Source organism: Megalopta genalis, chromosome 1 (genome assembly GCF_051020955.1).
Source record: "Megalopta genalis isolate 19385.01 chromosome 1, iyMegGena1_principal, whole genome shotgun sequence".
Taxonomy (NCBI): Eukaryota; Metazoa; Arthropoda; class Insecta; order Hymenoptera; family Halictidae; genus Megalopta; species Megalopta genalis.
In genome coordinates, this window is record NC_135013.1 from 20,218,130 (window position 1) to 20,236,676 (window position 18,547).

General features: G+C 43.0%; 2 protein-coding genes across 3 annotated transcripts in view; one reads left to right on the forward strand and one right to left on the reverse strand.

Annotated features, from left to right (window-relative positions):
- LOC117221516 (uncharacterized) overlaps positions 1–15,039 on the forward strand; it is an 18,483-nt gene extending 3,444 nt beyond the window's left edge. For both annotated transcript variants that reach the window (XM_033472546.2, XM_033472547.2), the window contains exons 2-3: positions 1,619–1,964; positions 9,616–15,039. In XM_033472546.2, coding sequence (XP_033328437.2) covers positions 1,619–1,964; positions 9,616–13,896 — 4,627 coding nt within the window. In that variant the 3' untranslated portion in view covers positions 13,897–15,039. The remainder of the gene's footprint in view (positions 1–1,618; positions 1,965–9,615) is intronic.
- On the reverse strand, positions 14,615–16,952 carry Nelf-E (negative elongation factor E). The gene is made up of 3 exons (XM_033472551.2): positions 15,690–16,952; positions 15,050–15,543; positions 14,615–14,970 (listed from the first exon to the last, which is right to left on the reverse strand). The coding sequence occupies exons 1-3, from the start codon at positions 15,777–15,779 to the stop codon at positions 14,727–14,729; spliced, it is 828 nt and encodes a 275-aa protein (XP_033328442.1). The 5' UTR covers positions 15,780–16,952; the 3' UTR covers positions 14,615–14,726.
- Positions 16,953–18,547: the final 1,595 nt, after the last annotated feature.

Genomic DNA, 18,547 nt, shown 5'->3' on the forward strand with positions numbered 1-18,547 from the left:
CAATAACGATAACGTGGACAATGAACGTATTCACTATACGTTATATACTATATATACTATATATGGAATATAATATTGATTCAGAATGAAGCTTGTATTCGCAACGAAGAAACGTCGTCAGATAATAATTTCGAAATGCTAAAGCGATTATTTTAATGTTCTATACAATAACGATAACGTGGACAATGAACGTATTCACTATACGTTATATACTATATATACTATATATGGAATATAATATTTATTCAGAATGAAGCTTGTATTCGCAACGAAGAAACGTCGTCGGATAATAATTTCGAATTGCTAAAGCGATTATTTTAATGTTCTATACAATAACGATAACGTGGACAATGAACGTATTCACTATACCCCGATATTAGCCGCCTCTTTATTTTAGTTTTGCAACCAATGTAATTGTCAGTAGCCTGTTAAAAAATTAATCAATTTTTAACATTGGAACAGTACTCCACTAGGACCAGAGAAACTTACGCGAACAATGGAAGCTGAAACTTTGTCTTCCTCGAACACTGCCCTCCCGTTACGCCGTCTTCAAACTAACAATGCGTCCAGACAGCAAAAGACTAACCTGCTAATATCATCGATGAAACACCGCTGGAGTCCCCGTCCGACTAATGCCTGCTTTCTCTACTGAAACGTCCGACTCCGGTGATACGATCACGCGACGATCAGCCACTTGTCATGGCTGCTGGATCATGATCCCGTATGATCGCGTCGGGATACTATCCCTAGATCGACAATAACGATTGTTCCGATTGTTCAAAATATCGAAATATCATTCGAGCCACTTAACGTGTTGGCCGGAGTGGTCCGCGATGACCTTGACTTGTCAGTGACTATTGGAGGTCACCGGTGACCGGTAAACAAAAAATTAGTCTACACGATTCGATCATTTTATATGTCTCGTTAGTGGTAAAGAAGTCCGAAACATAATCTATTAGATCGCGGACGCACGATTTTTACTATATTGTTACGTTACTATCACTTGGGTTGTGATTGACAAGACTGCAAAAAGAACTGGTTGTATTAGACTGAATCGCGCAGAACGAGCAAATCGAGCATTTTATCAAGAGCTCAAAATTCGAATCGCGATCGACGAGATTACTACATAATTGATTAGTTAAGTTATCATTTATAAGACTGAATGAAGAATCGGCATTACTCGAGTACAGTCGAGCATTAATCTTCGACACTAAGTCGCGAATAAGAAGACTGAGACCATAACGATCGGTTGATAAGACGCCGCGAAATCGAGAACTCTGCACAAAGTTGAACCCTTGACTTAATTGTCATTAACAAATGGCGCAAGATATCCGCGAAACTGTTGAAAGCACGGAACGCTTCCACGATCGCACATCGGAAAATGTACGTAACTAACAATGTTCCCAAAACTAACGACGCTAGTCAATTCTCCCGCCATCAGTAACCTACTGACGAAGATCAAACACGGCACCTTGAACGTGCGGGATCGCTGGCACAGGCGGACCTTCCTCCGATTTTTGACTAAGATAGCTAACAAAGGCACGTTGAAAGAAGACGGACTAACCGAGACGGAAATGCCGGTCAGAGCGAGAAAGAAACGGGTGACTTTTTACAACAGCGAGCACGAGTACGAACCGATCGCGGCGCCGTCGCCGAAACCGGCGGTGGCACCGGTCGTCCGGATCACCGACACGGATGTGGTGCCCGTCGCTGACAGCGACGACAGCATCGACGACCGAGGACGATTGCCGCCTGAGCTGACACAGGCCGGCGATGTCCGGCTGCCCTTGGACGGCAAGATCGAGGACAGCGCGATGGAGGGCCGGGAACTCGTCGAGACCGGCGACACCTCCGAGGAGATCGAGACCCCGCAGCAGCTGCAGGATCGGCTGGAGGAACGATTCCTCAGCACTGCCACGCCTGGTGCCGAGTCGAGGACCGACGCCGAGGTTAACACTAGTCAGGTGAGATCTTTGAAGATTTATTTTCGTTGTATTGGGTTGGCAACTAAGTAATTGCCGATTTGTTCGATGAAATAACAAATTTTTTTTTACTTGGAACGAAGTTCAATCTGTAACGTATTTTCCATTTTGTTCGATGACCTTTTGCCATCTCTCTATTATTCCAACGTTCATGCTCTCGTAATTAATTCGTATAACGATGGATCTATCGTAATTCTAAATAAAAGTAAGAAATAGAAATGGAAAAAATTATATGAAGATTATATAAATTATATGAAAAATTATGAATTATTAATCTATTTCCACATCAAGACCAAAAGTTAATACGAAGACTAGCCTTAGAACGTAATCAAAAGATCCAAAAGACTCTATGTTAACCGTAAAAGACAACTAACAAGATCAAACGAAACAATTAACCATCTCGATTTTAATCACCGCGATGCATCGCAGCGAATGCAAACCCGCAACCAGGCACCATCTTTTTCATTCGACTCGCTATTGACTACGAAACAGGGTAAACAACCGCCGCGTACCAAACAGAATCGAACCATTGCTGATTGAAAAAACAGGGCTTCTGGTGTTTCGCCATAACATAATAATAATAATAATAATCATTTTATAATATAACATTTACGGATATCATAAAAATGGGAGTGAAAGACATCTATAACTGAAATCGGCAATTACTTAGTTGCCAACCCAATAGAAATCATGACAAGATATACATAACATAATAATAATAATAATAATTTTATAATATAACATTTACGCATCAACCCAATACAATAGAACCTCGTTTCGCCGAACAGGTCGGAGAACAAGGCAGTTCGGATAACCGAGGTGCAGTAAATTTTCCTCAATTTTCTTTCGGCTTGTAAACAAAAATGGACAATTTGGGAAGAGGAGATACGATTATTCGAGTCTTGCACCTTGTTTTTATAATTGTTGACAATCACATAAACATTATTTATTTAATGGTGGTAGCTTTGTAGCATGGTTTTCTGGTAGCTTCGAAATCTTATGCTCGTGGAAGACCTGTTTCTTATTGGCAAACTACTGAACCAAGTGATTTTTGACAGCCATACAGAACGAATTTTTTTTTTGGAAGAACGAAATTACTTTCTAAATAAACTTTCTTTCTATTTTCGAGAAATTACTTTCCATAGTACCTGTAGATACTAATCATTAGATCGTTAAGTATGAAATGCATACTTCGCTCTATACTATAAAATCTCTGCGTTTTATACTTAATGATACTGGCAAGTACAGTAAATTCTGCCTAATTTTCCTTCAGTTTGTAAATAAAAATGGACAATTTGGGAAAAGAAGATACGATGATTCCCGAGCCTTGCGGTTCATTTTTGTGTCAACAATATCGTAGAAACGAGATGCGAGGCTCAAATAATCATATCATCTGTTCCCAAATTCTCCATTTTTGTTTATAAGCTGAAGAAAGATTAGGGAGAATTTACTGTATTCCGATAATAAAGGTTCACTAATCATCTCTACCACCGTGTTTCTACTGGTCTGAATGATCGAGGCTGCAGATCGGATAACCGAAATTTAAACGTTGCGTAAAACAGTTCGAATAATGCCCAATTCTGCTTCCTTCCAATGGTCCTCGCAATTCTGCGAAAGCTCTTCATTCCGAAATATTTTCATAAGTTCAAACATTGTTCAACTTATCCATTCCTTATTCCCATATACCACATTCATCATCGAAAAATCCACGACACGGGCGTTCAGCGGAATGAAACCAGATCCGGGCAGTTATTTTCACGCGTTGCGTGTCACTCGCCTCGGGTAGACAATCGCGGGAGTACGAGAACATAATTTGGAGCACATTCGCAAAATAAACTTCAGAGATCACCGAAGTTATTTCATTGTCGCGCGGCGCGCAGAAGAGATTCTTCGATCGTATTTCGTTGTTCCTGTTGCAATCGCGAAGTATATCGGATCGCGCGTACCGTTCGGACGGAAAAAACTGGCAAGGTGTACGTTCCTGGGACGCCGCGCGATGCTTAATCAAGGTGGCGGCTGAACAGTCGGATGACAACATTGTACAAAAACGAACGGGGAGAACCATTGGCGGCGGTTGCACGTAGCGCGAGGCGTTTTCCGTTTGTTGCCCACCGGGCCTATATTTAGCAAAACGCGCGTATAAAAAGCATTGGAGCCAACGTGTCACTGTCCGGAGGGATTGTGCAACCGCGTCGCAACGTTCCAGAATGCTCCCGGGCTTTTCCCATCGATTGCACCACACCCTCGAAAATATCCGATCCCTGTGGAAACGGCGATCGGCCGTGAACTGAGCGCGAGCGATCGATCCAGGAGGATCGTTGGATCGATCGGCGCTCGCGTTACACGTAAACCCATGAAAAGTCGAACCCGGCTCGGCTGTACCGCTCGCGAAAAAAAACAGGTAATACACTGGCATAAGTAATCGATGGAGAGCAATCCGCGGCTATTTCTGGCCACGATGCTTTCGTGGCGGGCACAACCGGCCGCAGAAGTGTCGCTCTGGCCCATTAAACTCTGCGCCGCTTGCGATACACCCGATGCTTCTGCGAAATCTAGATCATGCTCCTAATCACGTCTTTCTGACTACAAGTCGAATCACCGACACCGCCGAACCACCGAAACCCAGCTTTCGCCGCTTAATTTTGTCGTGGCTCGGAAGAAAATACGGTTTCTCGGATGCGTACACGTGATTTATTTGTGCTGTTTGTTGTCCGACATTGTTTGGGCGTGCAGTAAATTCTCCCGAATTTCCCAACAGCTTGTGAATGAAAATGGACAATTTGGGAGGAGAAGATGCGATTGTTCGAGGCTACGCGGCTCGTTTTTATAGTTGCCGATTGTCAAACGAGGTTCGCCGACGATTGTAAAAACGAGGCGCAAGGCTCGAATAATTGTACCTTCTCTTTTCAAATTGTCCATTTTTGTGTACAATCTGGAGGAAAATTAGGGAGAATTTACTGCGCTCATTTTTTTTTGTCATAAACACATAAAATCCGCTGTCTACTAATAACTTATCCTAAATTAAAATGTTGTTCTGTGGGAAACTTATTCCTAAATTAAAAGTTATATTTCCTTTGTCGCATTCAATTTCGTTAACAGTCTTCCTGGACAGTATCTTTGGAAATTCAAGCTCAATTTCACGTTAACCCGATCCCTTGGACGTTAAATATAACAATATTCTCGTTCTTCATTTCTGTTTACAAGCTGAAGGAAAATTAGGGAGAATTTACTGTATTTAGACGGATAGGAGATCCATGAAAGCGACAATCTTCGCGATCCTAATTTAGGTGAACGAAGTTTATTGGAATAATAAATTGGAATAAAATCCGCTGTCTACTAATAACTCATCCTAAATTAAAATGTTGTTCTGTGGGAAACTTATTCCCAAATTAAAAGTTATATTTCCTTTGTCACATTCAATTTCGTTAACAGTCTTCCTGGACAGTATCTTTGGAAGTTCAAGCCCGATTTCACGTTAACCCGATCCCTTGAACGTTAAATATAACAATATTCTCGTTCCTCATTTCTGTTTACAAGCTGAAGGAAAATTAGGGAGAATTTACTGCATTTAGACGGATAGGAGATCCATGAAAGCGACAATCTTCGCGATCCTAATTTAGGTGAACGAAGTTTATTGGAACGCATTTGTCTTTCCATTACTTCGGATAGCGAAGGCTTCACGGCGTTCATTTAGGACATTTATTTCTGCAAAATCTTAGCCAAGTGAGACCTCGATTATCCGGGTTTAGCAGAGTAACATGAACTTTCGGGCGATGAAACAGTTACTTGCAGTGAGAAATGTTATCTTTATCGATTTATAACGTAAATCGTTCTGCATATGGATTACCCAAAATTCGGCTGATCATACATGTAATGTATTTGGACAATAGAAAAATCTTAAATTGGAGGACTTGATAATCGCGGTTCTACTGTATCTACAAATATAATTCCACGTGGAAAAATGAACCGAAACGGAAAATTTTATCGAATACCTAAAGAATAATCCTTTCCACGCGAATGGCGACTCTGTGTCGCCACTAAAAAATTGCCACATCATTTTTGAAAGTAATGCTTACATTATTAAATTTATTTATATTTAAAGAGTCGTTAAAATTGTATGTACTGTACGTGCAAATGAGCCCAATTTCATATGCATGCCATACGAAAATGATCCAAATGAAAATACTGTACTGTTGAAAGAAATATATTAACCCTTTGCACTCGAAGCTATATTAACTGTAAATATAAAATCATTTTTCGAACTTATAGTATTTCTACTATACGTGACAAAATGCATGTTATGCGCATGAAACTGACTCTTGGGACTCGCGCAATAATTGCACTCTTAGCAATCTTTTAAATCTGAAGTTTGTTAATTACAAATAATCTTGAAACATGATATAACAAATTTTAGTGGTGCCTCAGAGTCACCACTCGAGCGCAAAGGGTTAAAGTCGAAAAATAGCTTCGTGTGCAAGGTAGATAATCTGTATACATAATCTGTAAATAAAAAAGATTAATCATGAAGTTCTACTGTGATCATTCCGTGATGTTGTACAAGATCAAAGGTCATCCCTAAATATACATATATGTATACATGCAATGCCAGTGTGCTAGTTCTGTTTAGTGTTTTTGGAATCTGGAATCTCAGTTGATACTATTAACCCTTTGCACTCGAGTGGTGACTCTGAGGCACCACTAAAATTGTTCTATCGCGTTCCAAGATAATTTTTATATTATCAAAGTTTAGATTTTAAACATTATCGAAAGTGTAACCGTTGTACGAATCACGAGACTAAATTTCGTACGCATAAAATGCGCTTTATCTTGTAAAACGAAATAACTGTAAATCAGAAAAATGATCTTAGATTTACAGTCGAAATGGCTTCGAGTGCAAAGGGTTAAGCGATTTTCGCCGATGACTTTATCTTAATTTATCTTAATTAGTTAATACTTCAACTCTAACTATCGACTTTTCTATTGTTTCCTTATTTTGGAGGCGAAACTCTGAACAATAAGCCTACGGTATAGATCTTTCTATTGTACCGTGCTAAACAATTTACGGTTTACTTATAACGAATAAAAGAAGAAAACTGTAAAAAAGAATTAAATATCTAGAATCTCAAACTGTGCGACTCCCTACATTTTTCCTAACGACGAGCACCTCCGTGGCTACTGTAATGGACAAAAACTGCCGATATAGCATTTGTAGAATATTTTTGCATTGAGCACGCAATAACCGCGCGGCGTAAATCAAGATAGTAATACATATCAGCTGACCTACTCTGTATACATTTGTGACACGAAATGCTCGCGGATGGGATGAGACGCTAATGACTCGAGGCTGACAAACGGAATGCTTTATTGCTCGCGTCGCATCTGTGTTCTCCTCCGTCCAAAAATAAAGGCACGTATTGTCGAAAATCGATTGTTTCATGGTAGCCAAGTACGACGCGCATTCCTCTGTATTGTTCAGGTCTCGGCTGACAACCGCACACGTTATGCACCGAGAGTGTAAAAATAAATGTAACACAGCGAGCACGTTTACGTGGTTCTCTCTCTCGTAAATGGGTGACCACTTTGAAGTTGAGTATACAGAATGCTCCGCGTCGGACAATAGGATCAAGTATCTTCGGCATTTCTGGATGCAGGGAAAAATTGTTTGGAGCGTGGAACAGTGTTCTAAAAATCCACAATTTTAGGGAGCGAGGTCTTGCTGCTTGCAAGTAGATAAACTTTCCATTAGGATGTTAACAATTTTTCATTTTCTTTACTGAATTGCACAGAAAAATACTGTAAAAAAAGATTAGCATACTAATATTACATGTATATTAGGCGATGATCTCTGATCTTGTACAACACCAGAGAATGATCTCAATAGAACGACTGTTCATGATTAATTCGTTCTATTTGTACTGATTATCTACTTTGCACTCGCAGCTATTTTTCAACTTTAATATATTTTTTTCAATGTACGGTATTTTCATTTGGATCATTTTCGTATCGCATGCATATGAAATTGGGCTCATTTGCACGTACAGTACATACAATTTTAACGACTCTTTAAATATAAATAAATTTAATAATGTAAGCATTACTTTCAAAAATGATGTGGCAATTTTTTAGTGGCGACACAGAGTTGCCATTCGCGTGGAAAGGATTATTCTTTAGGTATTCGATAAAATTTCCCGTTTCGGTTCATTTTTCCACGTGGAATTATATTTGCAGATACAGTAGAACCGCGATTATCAAGTCCTCCAATTTAAGATTTTTCTATTGTCCAAATACGTTACATGTATGATCAGCCAAATTTTGGGTGATCCATATGCAGAACGATTTACGTTATAAATCGATGAAGATAACATTTCTCACTGTAAGTAACTGTTTCATCGTCCGAACGTTCATGTTACTCTGCTAAACCCGGATAATCGAGGTCTCACTTGGCTAAGATTTTGCAGAAATAAATGTCCTAAATGAACACCGTGAAGCCTTCGCTATCCGAAGTAATGGAAAGACAAATGCGTTCCAATAAACTTCGTTCACCTAAATTAGGATCGCGAAGATTGTCGCTTTCATGGATCTCCTATCCGTCTAAATGCAGTAAATTCTCCCTAATTTTCCTTCAGCTTGTAAACAGAAATGAGGAACGAGAATATTGTTATATTTAACGTTCAAGGGATCGGATTAACGTGAAACCAGGCTTGAACTTCCAAAGATACTGTCCAGGAAGACTGTTAACGAAATTGAATGTGACAAAGGAAATATAACTTTTAATTTAGGAATAAGTTTTCCACAGAACAACATTTTAATTTAGGATAAGTTATTAGTAGACAGCGGATTTTATGTGTTTATGAGAAAAAAAACGAGAGCAGTAAATTCTCCCTAATTTTCCTTCAGTTCGTAAACAGAAATGAGGAACGAGAATATTGTTATATTTAACGTTCAAGGGATCGGGTTAACGTGAAATCGGGCTTGAACTTCCAAAGATACTGTCCATGAAGACTGTTAACGAAATTGAATGTGACAGAGGAAATATAACTTTTAATTTAGGAATAAGTTTCCCACAGAACAACATTTTAATTTAGGATGAGTTATTAGTAGACAGCGGATTTTATTCCAATAAACTTCGTTCACCTAAATTAGGATCACGAAGATTGTCGCTTTCATGGATCTCTTATCCGTCTAAATACAGTAAATTCTCCCTAATTTTCCTTCAGCTTTCCTCAGCTCCATTGTCCAAATACGTTACACAATCAGCTGAATTTTGATTAACCCATATGCAAAACAATTTGCGTTATAAATCGATAAAGATGAAATCTCATTTATTCTCGTTCCTTCCTATTATTCAATCCAAAAATGGTCAACGTTGCAATAACATTTCTGTTCGCCGTAATCGATGAAAAAAAGAATGTCTGTTCCGAATTTAAGATCCACAGTTTCGGAGCGATACCTCTATCTAGCAGACGCGAGCGCGCAAAGAAACAAACAAACCGTCTCGTGACTGCCGAAGCCATTTAGAAAGCACCTTTGTTATGTTACGAACCGCGTTCCTTCCTCGTATAATTAACCAGCGATGATCCACGTATGTCAGCGACGCTCACCGAATTGATCCATGCCAATTCTTTTATTTCAGGTAGACTCGTTGGCATTGGAAGAGCTGCCGCTGCGCCGCGGTGCTCGCGGTCTGCCTCAGCGGTTGAAGTCGCAGGCCGGCAAGCTGCGTTCACGTTTGAAGAACATTCATCGGCCGTCGTTCCCATTCGCGGACCGACCGAAGCCCGAGAAAGTCAAATCATCTGTCAGCAGCCGATCGGACAGGTCGCGATCCGAGAGGAGACCGAGCCGTATGGAGCGCATCAGATCGTCGTTCTCGGAACGTCCGAGATTCTCGTTGCCGGATCGCCCGAGATTCTCGTTGCCGGACCGGTCCGCGTTCCATCTACCGGAACGACCGAAGTTCAATATAAAGAAACCGAACATACGTCTGCCGAACGCTCTGACGCGCGCGAAGAAGACGCCGTCCGACGAGCAGCCGTCGACGGAGTCGGCCGGTTCCCGCAAGAACATCTTCCACTTCGCCACGTATCCGCGCATCTTCGACAAGAAATCGAAGGCCAAGCCCGAGTATGCGACATCGACGCCGAAGGACTCGCGGGCGCAATCCGCGGAAAACGCGACGTTCCCCAGAACGCGGAAGAGGCGGCCGAGCTGGGCGCAAAGGTTCGAGGAGACCACGCCGTACATCGACGACGACGATGACCGACCGAACACGGAGACGGCTGTGCAGAGGTCGCGCCCTTGGCGGCACCCTTCGATCGAAGACCCCAGACTGTCCATCAGTATGACGGAGGAGGGACTGGCCGGGTTGCCCTGGGAAGAGAAGCGCAGATTGGAGCAAATCCGGTACATGGACTACGAAGAATCCACAGAGAGATCCGACCGGCAGGATGCTCCGCGATCGGAGACACCTAGAACCGAGGAAGAGTCCTACGAAAGAGAACGAGCCGAGCTGGAGCAGAGATACAAGGACACGAAGAAGGATATCGAGGAAGAGGTCGAGGAGGATTGGATACCGGAGGAAGAGCCGATCGAAGAGTTCAAACCCATTCCACGGTCACGGTCGTTGGAAGAGATGATGCGGGCCCGGCAGGACGGTCGTTTCGAAGGCTTCGCGACGGTCGACCCGAGGCGGTACGGGGTGCACAAGACACCGTCGGAGGAGGAGGAGGAAGAGTACGACGACGAGATGGAGGAAGAAGAAGAGCCGGAGGCTTCGTCCGCTCAGTCGGACCGGGAGCAGCAGCACTCGAGCGGCAGCTCCTGCGACCGGCGGCGTCGCGGGGTCATCGAGGAGATCGACTTCGACGTGTACTTCGTCCAAGCTGGGGGAATCAGACCGGAGGATTTGAACCTGCGCAAGTATCTGACGCACGAGATCAGAGACGATCTCGGAGCTGGCGCCGGGAACGCGCTAGCGGACGAAGACCTGGTGCCCGTTCCCCCGGCGCGTCTTAACCGGAACAGAGCGCTGCGGAAGCGACTGAAGGAGGAGTTCTTCGAGGAGAAGCCGCCGGTCAGGCCGGAAAGGGACCCGAACAGAGTGCGCAGAAGCGAGTCCGCGGACGAGCAGTTCCGCGAACGGACCCGAAGCGACTCCCGACACCGCATAGTGTACCAAGCGGAGGGCCTGCAAGATGTTCCGCTCGAGCCGTTGGACGACATCGTGGTGGTGAAGCCGGTACGCAGGAAGTCGAAGTCCTCTCAACGCAGCCAGTCCCAGGGGCCACTGGAGCCCCCACGACCTCCTTCGCCTACGCCGCCTCCGCCGGTGGTCCCCACTCGTCGGAAACGTTCGCGCAAGGACCCGTTCGCTACCGAGGAACGGATAAACGGCGAGCCGATTTGCAACGGTCACAGAGAATGGGCCGAAGCGGACGGAGCACGCGGAAAGTCGCTGCCGCCTGTATCCACCGAGCACCTGCTGGCCGAGGAGGAGGTGTACACTGCTGAAGAGATCCTAGCAGCCAGCGTGGACAATATCGAAATGCGTCTGCGAGAGGAGGAGGAGTACATACCACCGGTCCCGGTTCCGCCGAAGAGAAGGTCCAGGTCTAGAGGGACCTCCGTGGCTCAGGACGAGGACAGAACCTCGCACGGGGCTGAATCGCTGCCGGAAGCCGGCTACGTGGAAGAGGACATCCCGCCGGACGACATGGACTACGGGCGAGACTTGTCTGGCTACGCGATCATCGAGAAGCGCGAGAAACCACCCAGACCTCCGCCACCGAGGCGGAAAAAGGACAAGTTTGCCACCGCGCCGAAACCTGTTCCTCCGAAACGACCTCTACGCGCTTATAGTACACTGGGTCCTGGGAGGACCAAAGACACCGAGATGCTGTCGGAGACCTTTGTCGTGGGCCTGGAGCCAACCGAGTCCGCGCCCTACATCGAGATAGACTCCGACGGCGGGGAGCACAAGGACCTGCGCAGCACAGAGGTGCTCAGCAAGATGCAAAGGCGACCTTTGCCCGCTCCGCCAAGGCCCCCTAGAACCAGGAAAGAGAAATCGCTCGATCGGTCCGTGCCCCTCAGTCAAGACTTCTCCATGGAGACCACGACGGCCACGCAGACGGACCCATTGCCCGACGACATGATCATCGAGGAGGAGGTCACGCAGGCGAAGCTGGTCGTCGCGCCGTCCAGCTCCGGCTCCCAGATCATGGTGTCCACCGAAAGAATACCAACCCCTTTGAGCATAACCGCTCCGCCTGTTCCTCCGTTGCCGTTGCCACAACGCTCGCGCAAAGAGGACATACCCAGTTCCGGCTTCGAGACCGTTTCGTTGAAGGCCCCATCCCCCGCGAGAGAGCTGGAGAGCTTAGAGGACAGACACTTGTCCGCGCCGGATCTGGAACCAAGTCGCGAGACAATGACGAGGGACGAAGAGGCGCTGATACGGTCGATCCGCTCTGCTTTACTGTCCGACGAGCCTGTCAGGATCAGCAACCTCGAGGTGGGTGACTTGCGAGTGGATCGACTGAGCGTGTCGCAGATTGACGCGGGCAAGATCGTCGCGTCCGAGGTGGACGCGTTGGTGGTCACCACCTCCGAGTTGAAGAACATCGGGGCTGGGCTGGAGGAGAGCTTGTCCCCGTCGATCGTGAAGGAACTGATCGCCATAAGAAGCCACTTGGAGACCGTGGCGGCAGCTCGGGCCCAGGAGGACTCGGTAGAGAGGAAAACGGCCGTGGCAGAGGCCAAGGCAGACATTCCCGTTACAGAGAGGCAGAGCGCTCCTCGGGAACCGGAGGACCCGGCGAGCATCCGTCAGCGGAGCCCCGAGGACGCCGACAGACCGGCGTCGATCGAGGATCAAAAGGTTGTTAACAGAGAGATAGTCGAGCCAGGGGACAGCATGTCATCCATAACACATACACTAACGGTCGCGCAGGTAGAGGTCAGGGAGTTGCCGGTAACACATCATACATTGACAGTCTCTCGTGTAGGACCGAGGGACGGAGCCATCCATACTCCTAGCTCACAATCACCCCAAGCCCTAGAGAACGTCGAAGATAAGCAGTTACGAATTTCTGATTCAGAAACCCCCCTTTCTTTGAGCTCGGCCACAGCCAAGCAACCCACCGTGGAAGAATCCCGCCCGCCCCCCCTCTCGTCCACAGAGACCACGGGAGAGAAGACCTGGGAGGAGCGAGTCGAAGCAACGGATTCGGTGCCGCCCCCGGAATTCGAGAGACTGGACGCGGAACCCAAGGACAAGGAGGGCTCTCCCGACCTGATACAGCCGAAGCGCCGCAAGTCCAGGTCGCGGTCACCGTCTCCCATCAGTATCTCCCGGACCAGGCAGACCGCGTCACCCGTGAGGTCCCTCCCACCTGCCATTTCCGTCACACCCGACACACCGGACACCGTGACGAGTCATGGTCACGGTCATGGCATATCGAGCAACGAGGTGCAACCGCAACGCGCCGTCATCTCTTACTCCTCCTACAGGGAGCTTTCCGACAGGGAAAGCCACAGAGAGTCCTCCATGTCCCCCACACCCTCGTTCCCGTTAGGCGGCACCCATCTGATAGCGTTCCCGGTGTCGGACGTCCCGGCCCACTTTCTTTCTCTGACGAATCACCGGCAATCGAGTGTCGAGCCCAGTGTTACCGACAGCGTAAGACAATTGATCAGAGTCCTCCGTGTGGCGGTCTTGAAATGGACCAGGCGATTCGTGGATCATTTGTCGTCCGTGGTGGGCGTCGACGAGGCCAGGGAGAAAGTTCGCGAGTTAGAGCTGGTGTTGTGCGCTCTGATGGTCCTGATCGCGGGCATGCTGATATTCTTCTTCAGCAACACGAGATCGGTCACCCATCATCATCACTGGGATTACTTCAATCCGCCCAAATAGCAGGAGTAATATGGGAATTACCGCGGACGTTTCACGCGATCTCCAGGAACCGATGGGAGATTAGTGTCCCCAACGAACGACAAATGTGGATGACATTGCCGACAGTATATTATGGATATAAAGTAGCCGTGAATAGCTCTACGTTCTATATTTATTGAAATTCCTTATTCTTGTAAATCGATTTTATATATTCACGATTCAAGCTCCGAGAGAAAGTGTAATACGTAGAACTAGGACCATGGTAAAATGGTGACGATTAAGCACGTCTGAAATTGAATAGATTCTTGACGAACAAATGGGAACAGTCAATTGTTGAACATCTTATCACACCGTTGACGATCAAGGAACACTTGATAATGCTACACATGACGACGAGAGTGACTGATATCGGTGAGAACATGATTTCGAATATAATTTGTTACGAGAATACTTGTACTTAATGATTAAGAGCCAAATATGTATAAAAACAGTATGTTAATTACAAGTACCTAATACCGAAACCACAGACATATGGATCGTTTTTCTTTCTTTCTTTTTTTTTTTGTATACGATCGAAACGTTACGCTGTCCAACGCATATTTAATGTTAGAACGTGCCAGAAAAGTTATAAGCGACACAATAATCTGCACCAATCGACTACACGACTAGATTACGAATGCACGATACTAACGCAGTATCGTAAGGTTTACATAATGCGAAAAGAATATTTTTTGAATCGTTATAAACATTAAAGACTATGTATAATTTATTTTGGAAGGAGACTTAAATGTTACAACTGGATAATAACAACATCCATCAACAAGAACTATAGGACTGAAAAAATATTGTGTTCACACAAAAAGATCTTCTTCGTATACTTTTAGGTCTCTCCTGTCTTTGTGTGCACTTTTTTGGGAGTAATTCGCTGCAATAGGCGACCACATCGAGCTGGATGTAACATCGTTCATAGGTTCTATTATAGGTTGTCTCCTTGCTAAAGACACTTTCAACTGAACAGAGGACACCATACTACCATCCATTTCACTTATCGCCCTTTCAGCTGCTTCAGATTTCTCAAATGTCACAAATCCTCTACTAAAAAAGTGAATTTACACATTGTTACATCTCTGTATTGTCATATCCAGTAAATTATTTGTACCCTAAGTATACATACTTTTTCTCCGCTTCCATTGAAATATTAATTATATTTCCAAACGTTGCAAAATGCTTCTTCAAGAAATCCTCGGATATTTTATAACCGCAGACAAATATCGTGTTCCCAGCACGTGGTTTCGTTTCTGGTTTTAATGGTGATTGTACATCGCCGCTAGCACGATCTTCTGTGTCCTGTGCACTTACAAAACTATCGTACAAATCTTTAACTCTTGGTCGCACAGTTTCTGTCTCTTCCTCTTCCATTTGTGTCGCAGAGAATGGCTGATAAGAGCTAACCGTTTTCTCCGTGCTATTTAACTTTCTCACTAAACCACGTGGCCTTTTAAACGATTGTTCTGGTCTTTTGGGAGTCTTCGGAGCCGTGATTACTCCAGATTTTATCAATTTTTTAGCAACTTCTCTGGCATCCCTTGCCTCTGTTGGTCGTTTCGGTGCTTGCGGTATCCTTTCGACTTCTTGTTTCGGTGCTTTCAGATCTTGCAGAGCCTTTTTCTTGAGAAATTAAAGAGGAGAAGTTAATGAAAGTTATGAAAAAAGTAATAATCTATGATAATAATCTAGATATATAACTTTTAAATTCGGTAATTAATGCAGTCTCATCAACATATCCATTTTTGTAAACATAACCTTCCGCTTACCTTTCTTTTGAGTTTGTTGTACTTCGCTTGTAACATCAACTCCTCCTCTGTTAAATTCGACGGGAAGTGTAAGTACACCATGTTTTGCATGTAACGAAAGCAAGTATATAAATCTCTTCTTTCCTCTACAAATATATCACAGAAACATTCACACTTTATGTTTACGTACACTTCGACGCTTCAACACGCCTCGTAACATATATACACAGCAACACTTCCCATTACCAAACACAGTTTAACATTAATCACAATGTTTATAATATAGACTCTAAAACTGTTTATACACAACTTTTATGCGTAAAATAAATACTACGATGCCTGTTATGTACTTTTGTAAACAAGGTAGTGATCACAGCGCTGCACGGTGAGATCGTACTGGAAGAAAGAGTGACGCGACGCGTACAAAAAGATGAAATTCTCTTGGAAGGGGAAGGAAGGAGAGGTCCGTGCGAGTCGAGATGTGCGAAGGTTCGGGTAATTGTTTTATTGGGGGTGCTTTTAAGGGGGTTTCTCGAGGGTTAGGGAAGGACAGGAGTTCCGATGCACATTTGTTGTTTATTAGGGCTGTCGTAAAGGTGAAGTTTACGAGAGAACATTAGGAAGGTAAATGATTCATTGCTAGCGGCCGCGCTCAGGTAGCTGGTGGGCAGTGGCGAGCGATGCGACGCTGCACAGCTGTTAGCTCGGTATCATCCTCGACTGAAAACTCATTGCAATTCGCAAAATTTTCTGAACCGAGGATGATACCGATATTGCCCAGGTCTCGCTGCGAGATCAAAGTTAATTAATTTTCTATTTAATTCGAATCACAATGCGAATTTCCAAGTGGTTTTCAATAATTTCTAAATCTTTAAAATTATTATTAGTAGTTATTTGGCAAAATTGTATCTCTAATCACAATGCGAATTTCCAAGTGGTTTTCAATCATTTCTAAATCTTTAAAATTATTATTAGTAGTTATTTGGCAAAATTGTATCTCTAATCACAATGCGAATTTCCAAGTGGTTTTCAATCATTTCTAAATCTTTTCCAAATGCAAATTAATATTTTCGATTAAAGTCTTAAATCGGACCTGATGTCCGAGTTATGGAAACTTGTGCACTTCTTACTGTTGCTTCCTTTCTCCTACTGCTGTCTTCTTTTGCTGCTGCTGTTGCTGCTCCTCTCCAACTTTCGTTTATTTCTTCCTACTACAATGCCTACTACAGTGCCTTTTGCTCTGATTCATTTTGGTCCCCATGAATCAGAGACTTCTTCTTTGATCATCCACTTTGGTCCGCAAATAGTGCGTGACATATGAACCGTTTATTTTGAAAGTGGCATAAGTCACTTTGTTTTTAATATAATATATAATATATAATATATAATATATAATATATAATACATAATATATAATATATAATATATAATATATAATATATAATATATAATATAATATTTAATATATAATATATATATAATAATATATAATATAATATTTAATATTTAAGGGTTTGCGTTTTAACACGTTTAAAAATATGGATGCTAACTTTCGAGAAGATTTACTTGTATTTGTTATCTCAGGATACTGATATTTTTCTCGGTATAAATAATTTCGTACAAACATTAAAAAAATCACCACTTTTCATTACGGTAAAGTGACCTCAAATGTCACTGCATTTCTCGATCCGGAGAATATATTTGAATTGAGTTTCCTAATAGAAAACGCCGGTGGCTCCATCTCGTATTCATCGAACAGCTACGCAGAAATCTGCAGAGCAGATACCGACCAGCTGAATCCGTAAAATCACGTGACTACCCTAGCCCTTTAACATTTCTTTAAAAGACTTTAGTTTCAAAAGTGATCACAAGCATGGGAATAATTATGAAATGGAATACATGTTATTTAGAATAATATTTAATAAATATTTATAATATATATAATATAAATATATATTAATTAATATTATAAATATATAAATATTTATAATATTAAATAAATATTTCGAATAACGTTATTTCAAAAGTGGTAACAGGTCTGGAACTAATTATAAATTAGAATGTACACAGAATAGAATGCACAAATAACGTTATTTCAAATGTGCCCAGGTCTGCTTGCAGTATCTGTATGCATCTTAAGTATGTATTCAATCTGCAAACTTAATACAGATTTAATATAAGTCTGTGAACTTAAGATAAGTGGAATTTACAACGTTTAGTTTGTACACAAGTTCGCACAATCTCGTACCCTCTTTGTTGCTGGACAGATTTAAAAACTATGTGCAATTTCATATAAAAATATTCAATAATAATCTAATAATTTTTCTCGATTTTTAATCTGGAATATAGAATAATAATACATATATAGAATTGTGTTTCGAATTAGAATATAATAATATATAGAATAATAATACATATATAAAATTGTGTTTCGAATTAGAATAATAATATATAGAATAATAATAATATATAAAATAATAACATACCATTACAACATAAATGATCATAAAGCAACATTACAGCACTGCACTCTCGATGGCTATTGCATTAAAATCTGAAACTCAAGTATATAACACACTTTCTGCGGTTTAAATGATATTGCTCATTTCCTGGAAGTTCTTCCCAAGATCTACTATTTCTCATCTGCTTATGCATGCATGCGCATGTACGTATATACATACCGTGCATCGTGCGTTCAGATATAATTTCCCACAAACACTAATGCAATTCTTATCAGTGCGCTACAAACGCTAATCATGACTTCAGAATTCCCCAACTGAACCATCGTTTTTGAACAGCCGATCTGTTTTACAGAAAATTGGGAAAGCCAACGTCGCGCAACCGGAGACGGATCATCGTCGTCTACCATTGCGGTCACA

Coding starts and splice junctions, on each gene's coding strand:
- Nelf-E (XM_033472551.2), bottom strand. CDS start 15,779: ATGCAAAACATGGTGTACTTACACTTCCCGTCGAATTTAACAGAGGAG. Junction 15,544..15,689: donor ACAACAAACTCAAAAGAAAG/GTAAGCGGAAGG, acceptor TAATTTCTCAAG/AAAAAGGCTCTGCAAGATCT. Junction 14,971..15,049: donor TCAATGGAAGCGGAGAAAAA/GTATGTATACTT, acceptor TCACTTTTTTAG/TAGAGGATTTGTGACATTTG.